This window comes from Bos indicus x Bos taurus, chromosome 2 (genome assembly GCF_003369695.1).
Source record: "Bos indicus x Bos taurus breed Angus x Brahman F1 hybrid chromosome 2, Bos_hybrid_MaternalHap_v2.0, whole genome shotgun sequence".
NCBI lineage: Eukaryota > Metazoa > Chordata > Mammalia > Artiodactyla > Bovidae > Bos > Bos indicus x Bos taurus.
The window spans coordinates 7,090,023-7,113,787 of record NC_040077.1 but is presented as its reverse complement, the minus strand read 5'-3'; the positions used below and the strand labels follow the sequence as shown (position 1 = coordinate 7,113,787).

Sequence of the window (23,765 nt, the reverse complement as noted above, 5' to 3'; positions counted from 1 at the left end):
ATCCCTGTCTTCCAGCTATGGCAAAATCCCTTCAACTCTACTCCACAAGCAGTGTCACAGGCATTAAAGGAGCTAATATGAAAAATAATTACTTTTTTACATTCCATCAATTGAAAAATTATCATTCAAAACTATATTAATTTAATTCATAGCAATGTTTATGCAATGATATTGCAAATACAACTAATGAGAACCTATCACTTCCAATTATTAATAAACACAATAAAATAAACATGGTCAAAAAAAATAATTACAAAAGTCCTAAGTCAATACTAAAATACAATAAATAAAGGCAAGCAATGAATACAACTTTAAGCAAGCATATTAAATTACCTGAGATCCTCGATTCATATCAAGACCATACCAAACAGGCTTATTATCAGGAGATTTGCTGGCCCACCAGGTTTTACGTGGTACACTGGATGGATTTGCTGAAATACATGTTTCTCCTGTTTCCATGTTGCAGTAAACTTTGATTGCATCTTCAGCAGATCCCTGGTTAGGGTCAATCCAGTACTCTCCTGTTTTCCAAAATAAAAAATATTTGCTAAATAAAAAGAATCTCAAACATGATTATGAGTCTCTAAAATAATTGACAGAGGACTAACTCACTGATTAAGGACTAACTCACTCTTTTAAAGTGAATCCCCAAAGTCTACAAGCAACAAATGCTGGAGAGGGTGTGGAGAAAAGGGAACCCTCTTACACTGTTGGTGGGAATGCAAACTAGTACAGCCACTATGGAGAACAGTGTGGAGATTCCTTAAAAAACTGGAAATAGAACTGCCTTATGATCCAGCAATCCCACTGTTGGGCATACACACTGAGGAAACCAGAAGGGAAAGAGACATGTGTACCCCAATGTTCATCGCAGCACTGTTTATAATAGCCAGGACATGGAAGCAACCTAGATGTCCACCAGCAGATGAGTGGATAAGAAAGCTGTGGTACATATACACAATGGAGTATTACTCAGCCATTAAAAAGAATACATTTGAATCACTTCTAATGAGGTGGATGAAACTGGAGCCTATTATACAGAGTGAAGTAAGCCAGAAAGAAAAATACCAATACAGTATACTAACGCATATATATGGAATTTAGAAAGATGGTAACAATAACCCTGTGTACGAGACAGCAAAAGAGACACTGATGTATAGATCAGTCTTATGGACTCTGTGGGAGAGGGAGAGGGTGGGGAGATTTGGGAGAATGGCATTGAAACATGTATAATATCATGTATGAAACGAGTCGCCAGTCCAGGTTCGATGCACGATGCTGGATGCTTGGGGCTGGTGCACTGGGACGACCCAGAGGGAGGGTATGGGGAGGGAGGAGGGTTCAGGATGGGGAACACAGGTATACCTGTGGCGGATTCATTTTGATATTTGGCAAAACTAATACAATATTGTAAAGTTTAAAAATAAAATAAAATTAAAAAAAAAAAAAAAAGAAAGGAAAAAATAAATAAATAAAGTGAATCCCAGTTAAGGAAATACCTGCAGCTAAGAAAAAAGTAACCGTTATGCATTCAGGTCCTTTCTCCTTTCTATTCTAAGGTGACTGGCCAAATGTACCTAAGGCTCAAAACACAAAAATGTGAAGGAAATATCATCACACCCATTTTGTAGATTAGAAATTATACCAAAAAGATAATCCATGGTGAGCAAGTAGCTTTGCCAAAATGGATGGATTCTCATTAAATTTACAGTCAATATTTTAGAACAAATAATAATTGAATATTAAAAACATAATGTCTTTTCAAAACTATTAAGTGAGTCAAACTCTAATCAGAATGCTATGAATTATCTCACTGGCCCTATTTATTTATTTAGGCCACATCATGTGGCTGCGGAATCTTTAAGTTCCCCCAGCAGGAATTGAATACATGTACCCTGCAACAGAAGCATGGAGTCTTAACCAATGGACTGCCAGGGAAGTCCCTCAATGGCCCTAAAATTGATCTCTGTTCAATATTATGTAGCATCCTATTTTAAATGGGAAAATAATTTGAAAAATAATAGATACATGTATACGTATAACCGAATCACTTTGTTGTCACTGGAAACTAACACAACATTCTTAATCATCTATGCTCCAATATAAAATAGTGCAAAAAATTGATCTTATCATGTAGAAGAGATCCTTGAAGTAGGCTACACCAAGTTAGTGCTTGGTGCTAGAGATACAGCTTAATAAATATGCAAACAAATACATTTTTGTGCATATATCTTTATGTATATATCTGTATGTATATGTATATTCTGTATATATATGTAAAATATATGTATATAGGTTATATTATATGTATATTTATATAAACATATGTAAATATATATAGTTTATATAATAGCATATGTAATATATGTATAATAAATATGAATATATGTATAAAATCCATGTCTGTATGTATATATAAAATATGCATTAAAAACTGGATTTTAAATGAATGAAGGGACATTGGTGGCGGGATGTAAAGTATAGACTTGGTAATCAAATGGCCTGTTCTGCAAAGATAACAATTTTAGCTATCCCTGTCAGCATCATTTCAAAGTTATTTGAAACACTTAAGCATTTCATAGCTCATTCCCATGGCCCTCTTATGGATCTTTCTTTTCCAGGTCTTATTAAATTAATCAAAATGATGGAATTTTGCAAACTTTAGGCATAGTGTTTACAACTAGGGGAAAAGACTTTAATTTCAAAATATTTTATAAAATAACCATAGCAAAATTCTGCAGCAGAGATTATTGAAGTATGATTTGTAGAACATTAAACTACATGAAAAGAATTCCATATTCAAATAAATCTGGGAAATAAGGCATACTCTATTCTACTATCTCTGGAGTATAATTGCTTTACAATGTTGTGTTAGTTTCTGCTGCACAACAAGGTGAATCATCCATATGCATAAGTAAACCCTTTTTCTTGGACCTCCCTCCCACCTCCCCTCCATGCCACCCACCTAGGTCATCACAGAGCACTAAGCTGAGCTCCCTGTGCTTTATAGTAAGTTCCCACTAGCTATCTATTTTATGCACAGTAGTGTATTTGCTGTGTCTTTAGTCGCTAAATTGTGTCCGACTCTTTTGTGACCCCATGGACTGTAGCCATGGACTGTAGCTGACCACTGAAGCATTGATGCTTTTGAACTGCGGTGTTGGAGAAGACTCTTGAGAGTCCTTGGAATGCAAGGAGATCTAACCAGTCCATCCTAAAGGAGATCAGTCCTGAATAGTCATTGGAAGGACTGATGCTGAAGCTGAAACTCCAATACTTTGGCCACTTGATGCAAAGAACTGACTCACTGGAGAAGACCCTGATGCTGGGAAAGATTGAGGGCAGGAGGAGAAGGGAACAACAGAGGATGAGATGGTTGGATGGCATCACCGACTCAATGGACATGAGTTTGAGTAAACTCCGGGAGTTGGTGATGGACAGGAAGGCTGGTGTGCTGCAGTCCGTGGGGTGGCAAAGAGTCGGACACAACTGAGTGACTGAACTGAACTGAATTGGGCTGTTGCCTGTCAGGCTCCTCTGTCCATGGAATTTCCCAGGCAAGAATGCTGGAGTAGGTTGCTATTTCCTTCTCCAGGGGATCTCCCCAACCCAGGGATCGAACTTGTGTCTCCTGCATTGCAGACAAATTCTTTACCATTGAGCCAACAGGGCAGCCTGGGAGTGTAGTCTCCTAATTCATCCCACCCTCCTCTTCCCCAACTGTGTGCACACATCCATTCTCTATGTCTGCATCTCTATTCCTGCCCTGGAACTAGGTTCATCTGTACTATTTTTCTAAATTCCACAGTATGAAAGTTTCTTTAAAAACTAAAAATAGAACTTTATTCTACTCTTGAGGATCCAACTATATGTTAGCATATTAAATCACTGAGAATTATTGAGGAAACTAAACATATTTAACCTTGCTCAAGCAAGTATTTTTGACATTTACAGCACTACAAAATTATCCATATTTTAAGGTTTCTGGATGGAAATGAAAATACCACCATGAAATTGTGTCATTAATAGGATATGTCCTCTATTACAGTACTTATCTCACCCCATATTTTTTCATATCAGTGACAGTTCCCATCAGCAAACCTCAGACTCTGAGTGGCCACCGTTTTATCTCTTGTGTCTATCACTAAATAGAGAGTAAATAAAATATTTTGGTATGCACTGGAGAATTACACATCAAAAACAATGAGCTTTGCTCAAATGGCCAACTGTCTACTCACCGCTCTTCTTTGCAGAATGGCAAAGCTTTAAATCATCACAAGTTCGGGCAGGGTGCTTTCTAGAGCCATCAGGGCTGCGCATGGTTTCAATCTGACTACTGAGTGACTTCAGGGTCGCATGTACCCCCGGGTCCGTTTTGTTTTTGTCATCAGGAGCCGCCTGATCTTCAGTAAACTCCGGAAGTGGGTCTGGCATGCTGTCATCATAGTGCCCCATGATGTCCCCAAGAGCAGCTGTAAGGTGGCCAGGGGGTCCCGGAGGGCCAGGGGGACCAGGCTCACCAGGAGGACCCTAATTTTTAAAAAATCGGAAATATATTTAAAACAGTTTTTAGTTTTTGCTTTTCCATTGGACACAAAGGCACTGATAGGACTTGCAAAGGGGGACAGTGCAAAACCTCAATTTGATGGCACTGAGAGATCTGTGGCTTGAGTCCTTTTTTAACTAGATGGTTCTGGTCTGCTAACTTACAACATTCCAAGAATGAGAAATGATGCATAACTGTTTCTCAGACAAGATATCTGCAAGTTGGCATCTGAGGTTGGCATCTTTATTTAAAGATTAAAACACAAAACATTTGCTTTGATGTTTACGCCTGAAGATACTATACATTTTAATGTATGTATAGATTTGTACACTCATTTTCAAACTATTTTGGCAAGGCACAACTAAAACGTTTTAAAAGGATGTGTGAACAAAGGCTGAACAAGGAGATGCAGAGGAGTTTCTGGGTGCTACTTCCATAAGACTGTCCATCTGTACCAAGGGAATACTTGAAGAAACACCCACAAGAGAATTCCCCCATATCTAAATAAGGGGAAACCACGGGAAATCTATTTATGTGCATTAATTAGTGGGTAGACCAAAATTATCTCTACTAAACAAAACTGGAGGAAGTTATCCTTGCCTAAAGAGCTCTTTCAATAATTATTATTATTTTGCCAAATAAGAACTACTGGAGCAAAAGGGAGATGAGCACACAAAATATCAGACACTAGAAAAACAGATCCTCTCTATTAATTTCCTTCTGCATTTACCCAAGGAAGAACTCGGCAACTTGAGAGAATTCTCCACAACCTGAAAAGATGTGTGGTCCACATCTCTCTTGGGGAGCACAGACCTGGCAGGCAGAAGGCTGGAGTTCTGTTACTGGCTCTGCCACTCATTAAATGGGCCTGGACAAGTTGTATCAAGTTCTAGTGCAAACATTTCCTCACTATCAAGCAACCATTAAATCCATTTTTTTTTAAGGTCATCTCATGATTCCATACATTCCTTTATGCTAAACTCAGGGGAAGAGATTTTTTTTTTTTTTGCTATCAAGGACCACTAAAACGCAAAATAAAGTCAATCAAGAGCCACATAAGTAAGAAGTATTCCAATTCTGCAGCTGTTTTCCATGTAAAATTAGAGAAATAAACAGAAAATATTTCTCTTGAACATAGGAAATGTAAGGCTATCCTTTCTATGTAATACTAAATATTTGGTTGAATGGTATTATCATTAGGACAGAGACAGAATAGGAAATGGAAAATTAAGCAAAAGAGGAAGAGACACCAGGGAGGGATGTATAACCTCACATCACACATGCACGCATACACGCATGCATGGCATTTAGAGCAGACTGTTTCCCAAAGTTCGGTTTCTGAGAAGCCTAACTGAAGTCTAACTAAAGCAATTTAAAGCTTTACAAGTCAATACTACTGAAATATTCTATTGAAAGCTTCAATTTGAATCCTTTCTTTTTCAGTAAATAACACGTTAATTTCACAGGCTTCACTTTCCAACATTTTCATGGACAAATACATTCATCAAATCTCCCATTTAGTCTATTGCCACTTAGAGCAAAGCCACATTTTTATAACTCGAACGATAATACAGGCATAACTTACTATTTGCTTTCATTGATATCACTCCATTGCTCTCATTGAAGTCAAGGCTTAGGTAGCTTAGACTCTAATTTTATGTATTCTGAATAATCTGTGTTAAAATGTTTGAATTAGCTATTATACAGACAAGCTATATGTGATTTCCAGGCTCGTTTTCAGAGTTCCTAAAGTCTTTTGTCCTTCGTGCTGCACAGATCTTCCTTAGACAGAATCCAAGATATGGGAATCAATAGCACATACAAATCTCTGTGATTTTACCTCAGGGCCTGCTTCTCCAACGCTGCCCCGCACACCAGGAGGCCCAATGGGCCCAAGTGGCCCAGGGCTTCCTTCTTTGCCTGAAGGACCAACTGGACCCGGGGGTCCCTGCAAGAAACAAAGACTGTATTTTAGATCCTAGGAGGCAAACCTCTACAAGGTCTTTTTCTGATTAAAGAACTATTTCTTTTTGGAGCTGTCACATTGATTTCTCATATTTGTTTTCCTAATGACTAATAAATGGACTTTCTAATATTTACTGCTTCATCACACATGAATTCTCCACCATCCATGCATGGGAAAAGACCAGTGTCAGTTAAAACATTAATGGGCTAGTCATCTACTTTTAATGGACTAGTCATCTACTTCTTAGGGCTTCCCTTGTGGCTCAGCTGATAAAGAATCTGCCTGAAATGTGCAAGAGACCTGGGTTCAATCCCTGGATTGGGAATATCCCCTGGAGAAGGGAAAGACTACCCACTCCAGTATTCTGGCCTGGAGAATTCCATGGACTGTATAGTCCATGGGGTCACAAAGAGTTGGACACGACTGAGCAGCTTGCACGTTCACTTTCTTTCATCTACTTTCATCGGCAGGAGCTGTTTCATCACATTTCACATATTGTAAATTAATTAGAAATTCAATTAAGTAGGAGTATGAAAATCACAAAAGTTTCAGTGTTTGACATAAATTAAATTTGTGTCCTGTACTCCAGAATTTTATCACATCTCAGTAATTTTGATACTGTTCTCAATTTTATGTATGACTTGTTTATACTGTATTTAGATATAGCAGAAATTCTTTCTAATGATTTTCCTAAGTAATTATCTTGTGGCATTAATGACCTATTAGACTGCATTAATGCTAAATGTAGAATTTCTACAACCTTCAAATATTTGTTTCATTTTATGATTTGCTTCCTTTTTTTTTTTTTCTTCCAATTTTATTTTATTTTTAAACTTTACATAATTGTATTAGTTTTGCCAAATATCAAAATGAATCCTCCACAGGTATACATGCGCTCCCCATCCCGAACCCTCCTCCCTCCTCCCTCCCCATACCATCCCTCTGGGCCGTCCCAGTGCACCAGCCCCAAGCATCCAGCATCATGCATCGAACCTGGACTGGCAACTCGTTTCCTACATGATATTTTATATGTTTCATTGCCATTCTCCCAAATCTTCCCACCCTCTCCCTCTCCCACAGAGTCCATAAGACTGTTCTATACATCAGTGTCTCTTTAGCTGTCTCGTACACCAGGTTATTGTTACCATCTTTCTAAATTCCATATATACGCGTTAGTATACTGTATTTATGTTTTTCCTTCTGGCTTACTTCACTCTGTACAATAGGCTCCAGTTTCATCCACCTCATTAGAACTGATTCAAATGTTTTCTTTTTAATGGCTGAGTAATACTCCATTGTGTATATGTACCACAGCTTTCCTATCCATTCATCCGCTGATGGACATCTAGGTTGCTTCCATGTCTTGGCTATTATAAACAGTGCTGCGATGAACATTGGGGTACACGTGTCTCTTTCCCTTCTGGTTTCCTCAGTGTGTATGCCCAGCAGTGGGATTGCTGGATCATAAGGCAGTTCTATTTCCAGTTTTTTAAGGAATCTCCACACTGTTCTCCATAGTGGCTGTACTAGTTTGCATTCCCACCAACAGTGTAAGAGGGTTCCCTTTTCTCCACACCCTCTCCAGCATTTATTATTTGTAGACTTTTGGATCGCAGCCATTCTGACTGGTGTGAAATGGTACCTCATAGTGGTTTTGATTTGCATTTCTCTGATAATGAGTGATGTTGAGCATCTTTTCATGTGTTTGTTAGCCATCTGTATGTCTTTTTTGGTGAAATGTCTATTTAGTTCTTTGGCCCATTTTTTGATTGGGTCGTTTATTTTTCTGGAGTTGAGCTGTAGGAGTTGCTTGTATATTTTTGAGATTAGTTGTTTGTCGGTTGCTTCATTTGCTATTATTTTCTCCCATTCTGAAGGCTGTCTTTTCACCTTGCTAATAGTTTCCTTTGATGTGCAGAAGCTTTTAAGGTTAATTAGGTCCCATTTGTTTATTTTTGCTTTTATTTCCAATATTCTGGGAGGTGGGTCATAGAGGATCCTGCTGTGATGTATGTCGGAGAGTGTTTTGCCTATGTTCTCCTCTAGGAGTTTTATAGTTTCTGGTCTTACGTTTAGATCTTTAATCCATTTTGAGTTTATTTTTGTGTATGGTGTTAGAAAGTGGTCCAGTTTCATTCTTTTACAAGTGGTTGACCAGATTTCCCAGCACCACTTGTTAAAGAGATTGTCTTTAATCCATTGTATATTCTTGCCTCCTTTGTCGAAGATAAGGTGTCCATATGTGCATGGATTTATCTCTGGGCTTTCTATTTTATTCCATTGATCAATATTTCTGTCTTTGTGCCAGTACCATACTGTCTTGATAACTGTGGCTTTGTAGTAGAGCCTGAAGTCAGGTAGGTTGATTCCTCCAGTTCCATTCTTCTTTCTCAAGATCGCTTTGGCTATTCGAGGTTTTTTGTATTTCCATACAAATTGTGAAATTATTTGTTCTAGCTCTGTGAAGAATACTGTTGGTAGCTTGATAGGGGTTGCGTTGAATCTATAAATTGCTTTGGGTAGTATACTCATTTTCACTATATTGATTCTTCCAATCCATGAACATGGTATATTTCTCCATCTATTAGTGTCCTCTTTGATTTCTTTCACCAGTGTTTTATAGTTTTCTATATATAGGTCTTTAGTTTCTTTAGGTAGATATATTCCTAAGTATTTTATTCTTTCCGTTGCAATGGTGAATGGAATTGTTTCCTTAATTTCTCTTTCTGTTTTCTCATTATTAGTGTATAGGAATGCAAGGGATTTCTGTGTGTTGATTTTATATCCTGCAACTTTACTGTAGTCATTGATTATTTCTAGTAATTTTCTGGTGGACTCTTTAGGGTTTTCTATGTAGAGGATCATGTCATCTGCAAATAGTGAGAGTTTTACTTCTTCTTTTCCAATTTGGATTCCTTTTATTTCTTTTTCTGCTCTGATTGCTGTGGCCAAAACTTCCAAAACTATGTTGAATAGTAATGGTGAAAGTGGGCACCCTTGTCTTGTTCCTGACTTTAGAGGAAATGCTTTCAACTTTTCACCATTGAGGATAATGTTTGCTGTGGGTTTGTCATATATAGCTTTTATTATGTTGAGGTATGTTCCTTCTATTCCTGCTTTCTGGAGAGTTTTTATCATAAATGGATGTTGAATTTTGTCAAAGGCTTTCTCTGCATCTATTGAGATAATCATATGGTTTTTATTTTTCAATTTGTTAATGTGGTGTATTACATTGATTGATTTGCGGATATTGAAGAATCCTTGCATCCCTGGGATAAAGCCCACTTGATCATGGTGTATGATCTTTTTAATGTGTTGTTGGATTCTGATTGCTAGAATTTTGTTAAGGATTTTTGCATCTATGTTCATCAGTGATATTGGCCTGTAGTTTTCTTTTTTTGTGGGATCTTTGTCAGGTTTTGGTATTAGGGTGATGGTGGCCTCATAGAATGAGTTTGGAAGTTTACCTTCCTCTGCAATTTTCTGGAAGAGTTTGAGCAGGATAGGTGTTAGCTCTTCTCTAAATTTTTGGTAGAATTCTGCTGTGAAGCCGTCTGGACCGGGGCTTTTGTTTGCTGGAAGATTTTTGATTACAGTTTCAATTTCCATGCTTGTGATGGGTCTGTTAAGATTTTCTATTTCTTCCTGGTCCAGTTTTGGAAAGTTGTACTTTTCTAAGAATTTGTCCATTTCTTCCACGTTGTCCATTTTATTGGCATATAATTGTTGATAGTAGTTTCTTATGATCCTTTGTATTTCTGTGTTGTCTGTTGTGATCTCTCCATTTTCGTTTCTAATTTTGTTGATTTGATTTTTCTCCCTTTGTTTCTTGATGAGTCTGGCTAATGGTTTGTCAATTTTATTTATCCTTTCAAAGAACCAGCTTTTGGTTTTGTTGATTTTTGCTATGGTCTCTTTTGTTTCTTTTGCATTTATTTCTGCTCTAATTTTTAAGATTTCTTTCCTTCTACTAACCCTGGGGTTCTTCATTTCTTCCTTTTCTAGTTGCTTTAGGTGTAGAGTTAGGTTATTTATTTGACTTTTTTCTTGTTTCTTGAGGTGTGCCTGTATTGCTATGAACTTTCCCCTTAGGACTGCTTTTACCGTGTCCCACAGGTTTTGGGTTGTTGTGTTTTCATTTTCATTCGTTTCTATGCAAATTTTGATTTCTTTTTTGATTTCTTCTGTGATTTGTTGGTTATTCAGCAGCGTGTTGTTCAGCCTCCATATGTTGGCATTTTTAATAGTTTTTCTCCTGTAATTGAGATCTAATCTTACTGCATTGTGGTCAGAAAAAATGCTTGGAATGATTTCTATTTTTTTGAATTTACCAAGGCTAGCTTTATGGCCCAGGATGTGATCTATCCTGGAGAAGGTTCCATGTGCGCTTGAGAAAAAGGTGAAATTCATTGTTTTGGGATGAAATGACCTATAGATATCAATTAGGTCTAACTGGTCTATTGTATCGTTTAAAGTTTGTGTTTCCTTGTTAATTTTCTGTTTAGTTGATCTATCCATAGGTGTAAGTGGGGTATTAAAGTCTCCCACTATTATTGTGTTATTGTTAATTTCTCCTTTCATACTTGTTAGCATTTGTCTTACGTACTGTGGTGCTCCCGTGTTGGGTGCATATATATTTATAATTGTTATATCTTCTTCTTGGATTGATCCTTTGATCATTATGTAGTGACCTTCTTTGTCTCTTTCCACAGCCTTTGTTTTAAAGTCTATTTTATCTGATATGAGTATTGCTACTCCTGCTTTCTTTTGGTCCCTATTTGCATGGAAAATCTTTTTCCAGCCCTTCACTTTTAGTCTGTATGTGTCCCCTGTTTTGAGGTGGGTCTCTTGTAGACAACATATGTAGGGGTCTTGTTTTTGTATCCATTCAGCCAGTCTTTGTCTTTTGGTTGGGGCATTCAGCCCATTTACATTTAAGGTAATTACTGATAAGTATGTTCCCGTTGCCATTTACTTTATTGTTTTGGGTTCGAGTTTATACACCGTTTTTGTGTTTCCTGTCTAGAGAATATCCTTTAGTATTTGTTGGAGAGCTGGTTTGGTGGTGCAGAATTCTCTCAGCCTTTGCTTGTCTGAAAAGCTTTTGATTTCTCCTTCATACTTGAATGAGATCCTTGCTGGGTACAATAATCTGGGCTGTAGGTTATTTTCTTTCATCATTTTAAGTATGTCTTGCCATTCCCTCCTGGCTTGAAGAGTTTCTATTGAAAGATCAGCTGTTATCCTTATGGGAATTCCCTTGTGTGTTATTTGTTTTTCCCTTGCTGCTTTTAATATTTGTTCTTTGTGTTTGATCTTTGTTAATTTGATTAATATGTGTCTTGGGGTGTTTCTCCTTGGGTTTATCCTGTTTGGTACTCTCTGGGTTTCTTGGACTTGGGTGATTATTTCCTTCCCCATTTTAGGGAAGTTTTCCACTATTATCTCCTCAAGTATTTTCTCATGGTCTTTCTTTTTGTCTTCTTCTTCTGGAACCCCTATGATTCGAATGTTGTAGCGTTTAATATTGTCCTGGAGGTCTCTGAGATTGTCCTCATTTCTTTTAATTCGTTTTTCTTTTATCCTCTCTGATTCATTTATTTCTACCATTCTATCTTCTAATTCACTAATCCTGTCTTCTGCCTCTGTTATTCTACTATTTGTTGCCTCCAGAGTGTTTTTAATTTCACTTATTGCATTATTCATTATATATTGACTCTTTTTTATTTCTTCTAGGTCCTTGTTAAACCTTTCTTGCATCTTCTCAATCCTTGTCTCCAGGCTATTTATCTGTGATTCCATTTTAGTTTCAAGATTTTGGATCAATTTCACTATCATTATTCGGAATTCTTTATCAGGTAGATTCCCTATCTCTTCCTCTTTTGTTTGGTTTGGTGGGCATTTATCCTGTTCCTTTATCTGCTGAGTATTCCTCTGTCTCTTCATCTTGTTTAAATTGCTGAGTTTGGGGTGTCCTTTCTGTATTCTGGCAGTTTGTGGAGTTCTCTTTATTATGGCGTTTCCTCACTGTGTGTGGGTTTGTACAGGTGGCTTGTCAAGGTTTCCTGGTTAGGGAAGCTTGTGTCGGTGTTCTGGTGGGTGGAGCTGTATTTCTTCTCTCTGGAGTGCAATGAAATGTCCAGTAATGAGTTATGAGATGTCTATAGTTTTGGGGTGACTTTCGGCAGCCTGTATCTTGAAGCTCAGGGCTGTGTTCCTTTGTTGCTGGAGAATTTGCTTGGTATGTCTTGCCCTGGAACTTATTGGCCCTTGTGTGGTGCTTGGTTTCAGTGTCGGTATGGAGGCAATTGATGAGCTCCTGTCAATGAATTTTCCTTGGAGTCAGGAGTTCCCTGGAGTCAGGGTTTGGACTTAAGTCTCCTGCTTCCGATTATCGGTCTTATTTTTACAGTAGTTTCAAAACTTCTCCTTCTATACAGCACCACTGATAAAACATCTACATTAAAGATGATAAGTTTCTCTACAGTGAGGGTCACTCAGAGAGGTTCACAGGGTTACATGGAGAAGAGAAGAGGGAGGAGGGAGTTAGAGGTGACCCAAATGAGATGAGGTGAATCAATAGTGGAGAGAGTGGGCTAGCCAGTAGTCACTTCCTTATGTGCACTCCACAACTGGACCACTCAGAGATGTTCACGGGGTTATACAGAGAAGAGAAGAAGGAGGAAGGTAACAGAGGTGGCCAGAAGGATAAAAGGGGGGAATGAAAAGGAGGGAGACAGATCCAGCCAGTAATCAGTTCCCTAAGTGTTCTCCACCGTCTGGAACACACAGAAATTCACAGAGTTGGGTAGAGTAGAGAGGGGTTAGGGAGGAGACACAGGCGACCTGGTGGAGAAAAAGGAGGGTCCAAAGGGAGAGAGAGCAGTCAAGCCAGTAATCTCACTCCCTAGTGAAAAATGGGTCCTGAAGATTGGGTCCTTAAAGGTACAAAATTGGTAACAAATACATAAAAGCAAAAATTAAAAATCTAGAGTAGAGTTTGGAATTTCAAAAATACGATGTTAAAGAAAAGAAGAAGGAAAAGAAAGAAAAAACGAACAAACACAAACAAACAAGGTCGCAAAAATTATAAAGAAAGTACAGGTACAAAATTGATAACTAATACCAGAAAGCAAAAATTAAAAATCTAGAGTAGAGTTTGGAATTTCAAAAATACAATGTTAAAAAAAAAAAAAAGAAGAAAAATAAAGAGAGAAAACAAACAAACAAATACGAACAATGTCACAAAAATTATAAAGAAAATACAGGTACAAAATTGATATCAAATACAAAAAAGCATAAATTAAAAATCTAGAGTAAAGTTTGGAATTTCAGATATACAATGTTATATAAAAGAAGAAGAGAAAGAAACAGAGAAGAAGAAAAAAAAAAAAAAAAGTCACAGAAATTATATAAAAAAAAACTATAGGTACAAAATTGATAACATATACCAAAAAGCGAAAATTAAAAATCTAGAGTAGAGTTTGGAATTTCAAAAATACAGTGTTAAAGAAAAGAAGAAAAAAACAAACAAAAAAAAAAACAAGGTCAAAAAATTATAAAATATATATATATGAAGTTTGCTGAAGAAGAAAAAAAATAGGGTCTTTTTTTTTTTTTTTTTGCAAAGTAATAGGTTATAAAAGTGAAAATTAAAGGAACAATAGAGGACTTAAAATTTTTTTTTTTTTAATTAAAAAAAAAAAAAGAAAGAATGATCGTAAAAATAATAAAAATATATCTAGGGCTTTTTTGGGTTTTTTTTTTTTTTTTGTGGGTGTTGTGGGTTCAGTTCATTTTTGGCTAGTTCCTTGGTCAGATTTATATTTCTCAAGATCTATAGGCCCCTTCCTATGTAGTCCGTAGTAACCACAGGGTTTTGATCTATTGCCTGTAGCTTCCAAGGCGTTTCCCTCTGTTATATCTTCTTCTGTTTGCTAGTCTCTTCAGTATCTGGTTTCCGCCCTGACTCAAAGGGCACGGTGGAGGACACTTTTTTTTTTTTTTTTAGGCTTACTTGTTCAGTCGCGCTGTTGGGAGGGAGGGAGGGATGCTGCAAACAAATAACACTGGCGTGGGCTCGCAGTGCCTCAGCCACCCTGGGTCTGCCCCCGCTCACGGCGCGTGTAGCCTCCCTGTCCACACTGCTCGGACTCTAGGTTGTTCCGCCGGGAACAATCCGAGGCTGGCCCTGGGCTGCATGCACCTCCCAGGTCCAAGCCGCTCAGGTTCAGGCACTCGGGTAGTCCTCAGAGGCGCAGACTCAGTTGGGCCTGCGTTTTGTGCTCTTCCCAGGTCCGAGCGCCAATTTGCTCTTCCCAGGCGAGCGCCAATGCTGCGACTTATCGCCTCCCCGCCACTCGGATATCTGGATGTAAAACCGGCGCACCTTCTCAGGCAGATGTTGACCGTCCAGACCCCCAATAAGTTTTAGTTAGCAAAGAAGCCTGCTTACAGTTTAATAGATAATGTCTCTCTGGGGCTGCGATTGCCCCCTTCCGGCTCTGGCTGCCTGTCACCGGAGGGGCAAGGTCTGCAGCCGGCTATCTCTGTTCAGTCCTTTGTTCCGTGCGCGGGCCTGGCGGTCTTAGGTTAGGGCTGGCTTTTCGCGTGGTAGGTATCCCACAGTCTGGTTTGCTAGCCCAAATTATTTCGCTCAGATAGCGCTCAGGGTATTCAGGCCAGATTCTTACTCTCAGCAATGCAGCCCGCGCCGCGCCTCCCTGCCCAGCCCCGGCTTGCTAATGGCGGATGCAGGCGTCTGCGCTGCTTCTCTGCTGGGGGAGTTACCATAGGGCTCGCAATCTGCGAGTTTTAAATTGTTTATTTATTTTTTCTCCCTGTTATATTGCCCTCTGTGCTTCCAAAGTTCGGCGCAGATTCGGCAGTGAGAAGGTTTCCTGATGTTTGGAAACTTCTCTCTTTTTAAGATTCCCTTCCCGGGACGGAACTCCGTCCCTCCCTCTTTTGTCTCTTTTTTTTTGTTTTTAATATTTTTTCCTACCTCCTTTCGAAGAGTTGGGTTGCTTTTCTGGGTGCCTGATGTCCTCTGCCGGCATTCAGAAGTTGTTTTGTGGAATTTACTCGACGTTTAAATGCTCTTTTGATGAATTTGTGGGGGAGAAAGTGTTCTCCCCGTCCTACTCCTCCGCCATCTTGGCTCCTCCCCCTGATTTGCTTCCTAATTAGCCTTATGCCAACTACTTCTGAGGAACTATTGGAATTGCTTAAATGAAAATAGTATATCCAGCTTCAAAATCTGTCTCCACTTCATGGTAAATCCTACAGTATCATCTCAAAGAGTACAATTAAATGGAAATTTCAAAAAAGATAGAGTAAGAAAATGGACAAACAGATGAGTGTATCTACCCTAGGTAAGAGATTTTAAATGGGCCTATGAAGTAATATATTTCAGGCTATGTCTACTTAAATGTAAATGCTGAATGGTTTGTCTCTTATGTTTGCTGCCAGCTTCAGAGAACCTAAGCCAACTCCAGCTTCAGCACCATGAAAATGATACTCAGGCACTAACAAAATGTCCCCAGGTGCATTAATATTTACCCCTGCAACTTATTGTTAAACTTTGTTACTTACTCTTGGGCCAAATGGTCCAGGGATTCCAGCACTGCCTTGTTCACCAGTCGGACCCTAAGTAGAAAAAAAAAAAAAAAAAAAAGCCAAAATATTTATATCCTATATTGAACCTCTCTAGCTTTTAAAAATGTCCTGTCATTGACTTTAGCAGCATATACTTCATTCATCAATCTCTATGTCTACATGAGTTGACCAACACTAAAGACAACTGTAAGAGTAATAGTGCATATAACCTTTTGGTTTATTTCTTTCCTACAAAATTACAGCAAACATATGAACAATTATATTGGGTACTTAGGTAATGACTTATTCATCAAGATTTTCTTTAAAATGAAAATAAGATGCAAAAGGTCCATCCATTTTATAGACAAATAAATGTTCATGTCAAAATACCTTTTCATTTTCACGTGGAGAGCAAATAATACTTAAAGGAATAACTTACAGGAGGTCCAGGAAGACCCTGAAGACCAGTAAAGCCTCTGTGACCCTTCTGACCTCGATCACCTCTGTCTCCATGATCGCCTTTGTCACCACGAGGTCCTTGCGGTCCCTAGAGATAAGGTCATAGCATGAGCATTGCCTGTGGAAACTACAATTTACAATTTTACTTGTGCAATTGTATTTGCTACAATTTTGAGCATTTTATTTTATATGAACTAATATATTTACTTATCTAAATAGTATTACTAGGAATATTTATCTATTTTTATCTAGGAATTTTAATCTTTTTTTCTCAAGGAATGAAAGTGATCACTAAAAGCATAGTATATATAATAATGATTCTTAAAGATTCAATTATTTAAATGTTTAACCTATATTTGGACTAAAATGAAGTATTTTAAATTTAATCTACTTCTGCTTTATTGACTATGCCAAAGCCTTTGACTGTGTGGGTCACAATAAACTGTGGAAAATTCTTAAAGAGATGGGAATACCAGACCACCTGACCTGCCTCTTGAGAAATCTGTATGCAGGTCAGGAAGAAACAGTTATAACTGGACACGGAACAACAGACTGGTTCCAAATAGGAAAAGGAGTACGTCAAGGCTGTATATTGTCACCCTGCTTATTTAACTTATATGCAGAGTATATCATGAGAAATGCTGGGCTGGAAGAAGCACAAGCTGGAATCAAAATTGCTGGGAGAAATATCAATCACCTCAGATATGCACATGACACCACCCTTATGGCAGAAAGTGAAGTGGAACTAAAAAGCCTCTTGATGAAAGTGAAAGAGGACAGTGAAAAAATTGGCTTAAAGCTCAACATTCAGAAAAGGAAGATCATGGCATCCGGTCCCATCACTTCCTGGGAAATAGATGGGGAAACAGTGGAAACAGTGTCAGACTTTATATTTTTGGGCTCCAAAATCACTGCAGATGGTGACTGCAGCCATGAAATTAAAAGACACTTACTCCTTGGAAGGAAAGTTATGACCAACCTAGATAGCATATTCAAAAGCAGAGACATTACTTTGTCAACAAAGGTCCGTCTAGTCAAGGCTATGGTTTTTCCTGTGGTCACGTATGGATGTGAGAGTTGGACTGTGAGGAAAAGTGAGTGCCGAAGAATTGATGCTTTTGAACTGTGGTGTTGGAGAAGACCCTTGAGAGCCCCTTGGACTGCAGGGAGATCCAACCAGTCCATTCTGAAGGAGATCAGCCCTGGGATTTCTTTGGAAGGAATGATGCTAAAGCTGAAACTCCAGTACTTTGGCCACCTCATGGGAAGAGTTGACTCATTGGAAAAGACTCTGATGCTGGGAGGGATTGGGGGCAAGAGGAGAAGGGGACGACAGAGGATGAGATGGCTGGATGGCATCACGGACTCGATGGACGTGAGTCTGAGTGAATTCCAGAAGTTGGTGATGGACAGGGAGGCCTGGCGTGCTGCAATTCATGGGGTCACAAAGAGTTGGACACGACTGAGCAACTGAACTGAACTGAACTGAAGTTTAATCTAGCCTGAGATATTTTCCAAAGTTTGGAAAGTTTGGATTCTCTTTTACATATTTAGATTATATCATTATGTAATGATCTAGCTAAAAATAAAATATGCTTGAATAGTACTTTTCAAGTTTACAAAGAGCTTTCAAACCCATTTACCTACATAATTTTTAGAAAATCTCAAAGAATGGCACTGTTACCCTTGCTATTGTGGGAGAAAATTGTGACTAAAAGTTTTAATTGATTATTGAAATAATTCATAGTAAAATTCAGAAGAATTATACTAACACTATAAAAACAAATGTAAACACCTGGGTGCTATTTTAAATTAACATTTTGTTTAGGGCTTGAAGAATTTGGTAATTTTCATTTATGAATCTTAAAAATTATGTTTTTTCTTTGGGAGAATATTTTATGTAAGAAATCATATTTTTTTTTTAAAGCCAAGAACTTACAAGTAAACCACGTTTCCCAGCTCGACCAGGTGGTCCTATAGGACCTCGAGAACCCTAGAAGAAATTTTCACAAAATTAATATAAGAAAAAGTATGGATATATTATAGAGATTTATAATTCAATAATATATGTCTGTAGTTGATTACTTCTATATGTGTAAGTGTATCTAAGTGTATACTCTTATGGCTAACTAAATAAAACCAGGCTAATTTCCCTGGGTATAAGAATGTGCTCACTATAACCCCAATCACATCTCTATAGTCAATTTTATTAATGGACTTCTCTGAATGAAGATCACCTTAGTTAATTACATAAGACGTTACTTGCTTAAATTTAACATGATCCATACTTACTATATTTCCTATAAATCACATTTTTAGATAATGAAAGCCAAAGCATCAAGATTTTTGAAGACCTATTAGAAATCAAATTTTTAAGACTAGAAAAGATAATTCCAAGCACACATGTCATCGCATGCATGCATATACGCATACTCATAATACAGTATGTTGATTAAAACTGTCAGTGTGAAACTGATTCTCCTTACCGGGTCTCCTCTTTGTCCTGCATCTCCCGGAGCACCAACAGGGCCAGGAGTTCCAGGGGCACCCTGAGAGCCTGGCAGACCTGCAGGCCCAGGGTCTCCACGATCACCCTGACAAGGAAACCATGATATTACCTTTTTAATATTTATTATAAAACAGCAAAATTCTGTATGCTTATGTTATTCATGAAAGGAAAAACACACCTTTTAAAACATTCTGTTTATTAATTTATATATTACCTAAATGTTCTACTTATATTTACATATTAATAAACCAAACTGCAAAGGGTAAGATATTTTCCCCCAATATCATCTGTCCCCTCATTCTCATCCTATTATTCCCATAGTCAAGACTGCTGGATATGGAAGTGGTCACCTCCAGAATTCAGCATGTGACTTAGACCCACTGGGGTATCTGTACTTTTAGTATAGCACAAACAAAAATTTTCCAGAGTGTGAAAACAGGGAAAATTCTAAGGAAACCACTTTCCAGGTTTACAACTTCATATGAGTTCTTTCAGAAAATTGATTTGAAGCATCTTTTCCTACTTCCTCTTTAATAATCACCCCTCTCCCATTTTACGAAATAAAAGCATATATCATACCATCTGCAACCTTAATACGGCACAATGCTTCAAGGAATAAACCCCACTGGGCATAAAACTAAGGGACTTTTCCAGAATGCACAGTTCACTTGATAATAAAACAAAGAAGTATTTGGAAGAAAAGCTGCTCTTTATTTTTCCCAGTCTTACTTGGCTCCAAATCTTACTTGTCTCTTTAAGAAGTCAGAGGTGAGATTATAGTTACATGAATGTGTATTAATATAATTATTTGACTTGAAGAATGGAGCCAGATCTTTATTTCTAACAGAAGTTAAGTCTTATTTGGCTGATTAGTTTGTCAACTGGATAAACTTTGGCAATTAGGTTAGAGAATGGACATGTAATAAAATACGTTGAATAAGCTGAATTGGCAACTTCAAGACTTTAAAAAATATATATGATGAAAGCATACATACATTTAGAATTTACCAGAACTACTTCCTTTGTAACTGTTAGACAGTTAGAACAGGAAAAAGGAGTCCAAGATAGCAATTAGAGACAGTGGCGACTAGAAAAAACATCCAGAGGACAAACAAAGAAAAGACAAAGCCCATGAAAAAGGGAAACCATTTCAGGTTGGAGTGAAGACCTCCAGCAAGGAAAAATGCCCAAGCTCGCCCCCTTCCCTGATTGGTCTTGGGTACAAGCCCTGTTTTGCATGGGACAGAACCAGTCAGGCTGCAGGGTCTCCTTAGGACAGGCAACAAAAAACACTAAAAGGAAACCCTAAAATGAGCAGGACCACTCCTACAGTATTGGTCTGCTCTAAGAGTGGACTGTGTGCCTGCTTGAGCTGTCTTGGTCTGTTGTTTCAATTCTTTGCTACAAGGAGACAAAAAGTGAGGGAAAAGAACTGACCCAACATAACTATCAAAACTTATGATTAAAATAAAATGTGATGGTAACTTAAAATATGCACAGGGGTTCAAAGATTTTCAAAAGTATATTGGGGGTACATCAGCAAAACCTCTGAAGACTACTACACTGGACAATATATACCAACCCTGGGAAAAACTTAGATCCCAAGAGAATTTGCATTTCCTTGGCTTTACAGAAGATGGGGGGGCGGGGGGGCCCTTGCCCCAGGATTCCTCAAAACTCTTTCTTTCCCTCTCTTTGAGTGCCTATGAGATGCTTTGAACATGATATTTAAAACATAAGAGCTCAATGGTATAAATATTAATCACATTTAAAGTATTTAAAAACTGACGTTCAGAAAATTTGTTCAAGATTACATAGCTAATTACTTAAAGAATCAAGATGAGAAGAAAGAATAGTTTTTTTACTCTTTAGTATTACAGAGATTTCAAATGCACACTATTTCAGATTTTTTGATCAGTTGCCCTTACACGTTCTCCAACAGCACCATCCCGTCCTGGAGTACCATCATTACCAGCTGGACCCTATAAAGAATCATATTTGAAAAATGAATTAACTGAGTAATAAAAAAATTCACATTTCAATTGCCAGAAAAATTACAGCATATTTTCCACCTCTATTCCACATTACAAATTAGCATTTATGGAAACTTCAGTAGAAGAAAGTTTCTGCCATATTTCTATTATTCTGATTTGCTTGTAAAATTATTAACACATTTTTACACTTTTGGTGCCAATTTTAAATAGTTTTATTTAAGATACTATTTTCCACTTACAGTACAGTGCTTCTAAAGTGCAATGTTATTTCATTTCCCTGTGTTCATATTCCTTAGTCAAGAATTAAGGATGCCCAGACTTCACTTTCACATTTCACTTTCATGCATTGGAGAAGGAAATGGCAACCCACTCCAGTGTTCTTGCCTGGAGAATCCCAGGGACGGGGGAGCCTAGTGGGCTGCTGTCTATGGGGTCGCACAGAGTCAGACACGACTGAAGCAACTTAGCAGCAGCAGCAGCAGTTATTTACCGTAGCAGTTCAACTTTAAAACTGTCCTGGAATTGCTATAAATTTGGGCTCATCAATGTTTGTTGTGAAACATACTAAATCTATACTCATTGGCTTAATCAATCTCTTCAATGGTGGACCCAGAGGATCTGCAACCAGACAAAAGAGCTCCATCACCAGAGAAGCCCCCAGACATTTCTTTTACTGTGCCTCCTATACTTAGTCTAAACTCGTCTTTTTTATTTTTATTTAAAAAAATCAAAGTATTCAAAATAGATAGACAACAATTATATTCCTTGTGTTTTGTTTTCTTTACATTACCAGTGAATGGTTTCCCTCACTTTTACTTACCCAAATAATATCCTTAAAGTTTTAAAATAAAATATCTATGTTTAGACATTAAATTACATTTTAAAATATATAGTCTTCCTTTCCTATTTTATTTTGATTTTTTTTTTCACAGAACTATATTTTTACCATTTGAACAAAAATTGTTCTGAAAGGCATTAATTGTTTCTTTTAAGAAAATGTGACACTAAATGTTTGGCAATTTACTCATTAAAGCACTGAACAGAGGATATTTCAACCTGTAACTTTTCAAATCAAGCTGATTCCTCTCAAAAGAGCCTAAGGGAATTGGATATCCAAAATGTTATATATATAGGGATATTTAAGTAAAATGATCTCTACTTACTTGGCCCTCTTCACAAGCTTTAACAATTATATTAATCCTATCACCATAAAACTTGGCAATTTTGACAAATATGCCGTTACAGAATGAAGTAATAACAAGGGAAAAGATAAACAGTTGTGACCTTTCACTTTCAAAACAATTTGGCAACAACCTAAACCAACTAAAATACTTGGCTCCTGACGAGATGAAGGCCAGTGCAAGACACCAATCTTATTACCTTTTCCTTATGTCATCATTTAGTCAACTATCTAGGGAAGAAAAACACATCAAAAAACAGCACTAGAAAATGTCCTTCAGGTCAAATGTACAATTTCTAGTTTCTAAATTAATTTCTAAATTTCAAAAATGTCCCCATAACACCCAGATAAGGAGGGGAGGATGATCTTCACTGTAGTACTCACCTCCGGTCCTGGTTCCCCCACAGGGCCATTCGAGCCCGGGGGCCCAACAGGTCCAGGTGGACCTTTATCTCCTGGGGCACCAGTTGGTCCTACTTTTCCTGGTGTGCCCTGAAATAAAGTATAAATATGTCAGCCACTTCTGAAGAAGCTTGAGGGGACGGTTCACATAAAGGCTAAGTTTAAATGGCACCCAGTGTCTCCCTCTGGAGTAATAACTGTCAGTTATCACGCAACACCAGTACTACTGCGGTACCTTCCCAGAGATGCGCCCGCTTCTTATCACACCCATCCTGATGTATCGATGGGACTATCCTTTGCACCAATTCAGGTACATTTTGGGTTTTACTCCGAAGTACTATTTTCAGATCTGGATGCCCATCTTGAATCTGTGTCACTAAAATATGCTCATCCTTACTCTTCTGCTTAGTCTCCTCACTTTATTTCTGTTTCCTGACAGTTTGATCTCACTATTGGGAGACCAAATATTCCAAGTTCCTTGGCTCACTCCTGATAACAATAAGACTGCTCTACACTCCCTCTCTACTGGTTTCATATCTCCACCCACATGTCCCCAGTTCCAATACCCCAACAGTAAATCTATCTCCACATTCCATATAAAAACATCATTTTTTTTTCTCAAGCATGTAAACTTTCAGCAGTAAAATTTAATCTCTTCAAAGCTAACAGTGAGTTAAACTTTTATCCATACTTCAGGGAATATGAAATTCTTAGCACCCTCCAGGGAACAGGAGATTGCTTTCAGAATCCTTCTTTATAGTTCACCCCACTTTCACCTCCAGTATTACTTTAGCTCAACTATTTCTTCCCTTTGATGGTTTATGAAAACTTAGTCTCTGAACTGTGAAATATGGATTTTTCCATTAGGCATGTTTATTTAAAAAGAGGTTACCTACTCACCAGGAGATTATCCCCCTTCTCTAGCTCCACGGATATTTTTAATCTTTGAAGAAAGATTTAGAGTCACCAAAAATCCATATCCTTATTTGTCTAAGTTTCTAGTCCCAGGGTTAAATAAATATATTTTTCAAATGTACTTAAGAATTTGACATTTAAAGTCAAAAGGTTTATAAGATACTCTGTATTAGTGCCTTTAAAAGATTTTAAATTTA

General features: G+C 37.7%; 1 protein-coding gene across 1 annotated transcript in view; it reads right to left on the bottom strand.

The window, feature by feature from the left end:
* COL5A2 (collagen type V alpha 2 chain) overlaps positions 1 to 23,765 on the bottom strand; it is a 168,034-nt gene that overhangs the window by 4,344 nt on the left and 139,925 nt on the right. The window contains exons 44-52 of the mRNA XM_027555673.1: positions 22,636 to 22,743; positions 21,006 to 21,059; positions 19,055 to 19,162; positions 18,508 to 18,561; positions 16,549 to 16,656; positions 16,107 to 16,160; positions 6,387 to 6,494; positions 4,239 to 4,530; positions 334 to 521 (exon numbers count right to left, since the gene is read on the bottom strand). Coding sequence (XP_027411474.1) covers positions 334 to 521; positions 4,239 to 4,530; positions 6,387 to 6,494; positions 16,107 to 16,160; positions 16,549 to 16,656; positions 18,508 to 18,561; positions 19,055 to 19,162; positions 21,006 to 21,059; positions 22,636 to 22,743 — 1,074 coding nt within the window. The remainder of the gene's footprint in view (positions 1 to 333; positions 522 to 4,238; positions 4,531 to 6,386; positions 6,495 to 16,106; positions 16,161 to 16,548; positions 16,657 to 18,507; positions 18,562 to 19,054; positions 19,163 to 21,005; positions 21,060 to 22,635; positions 22,744 to 23,765) is intronic.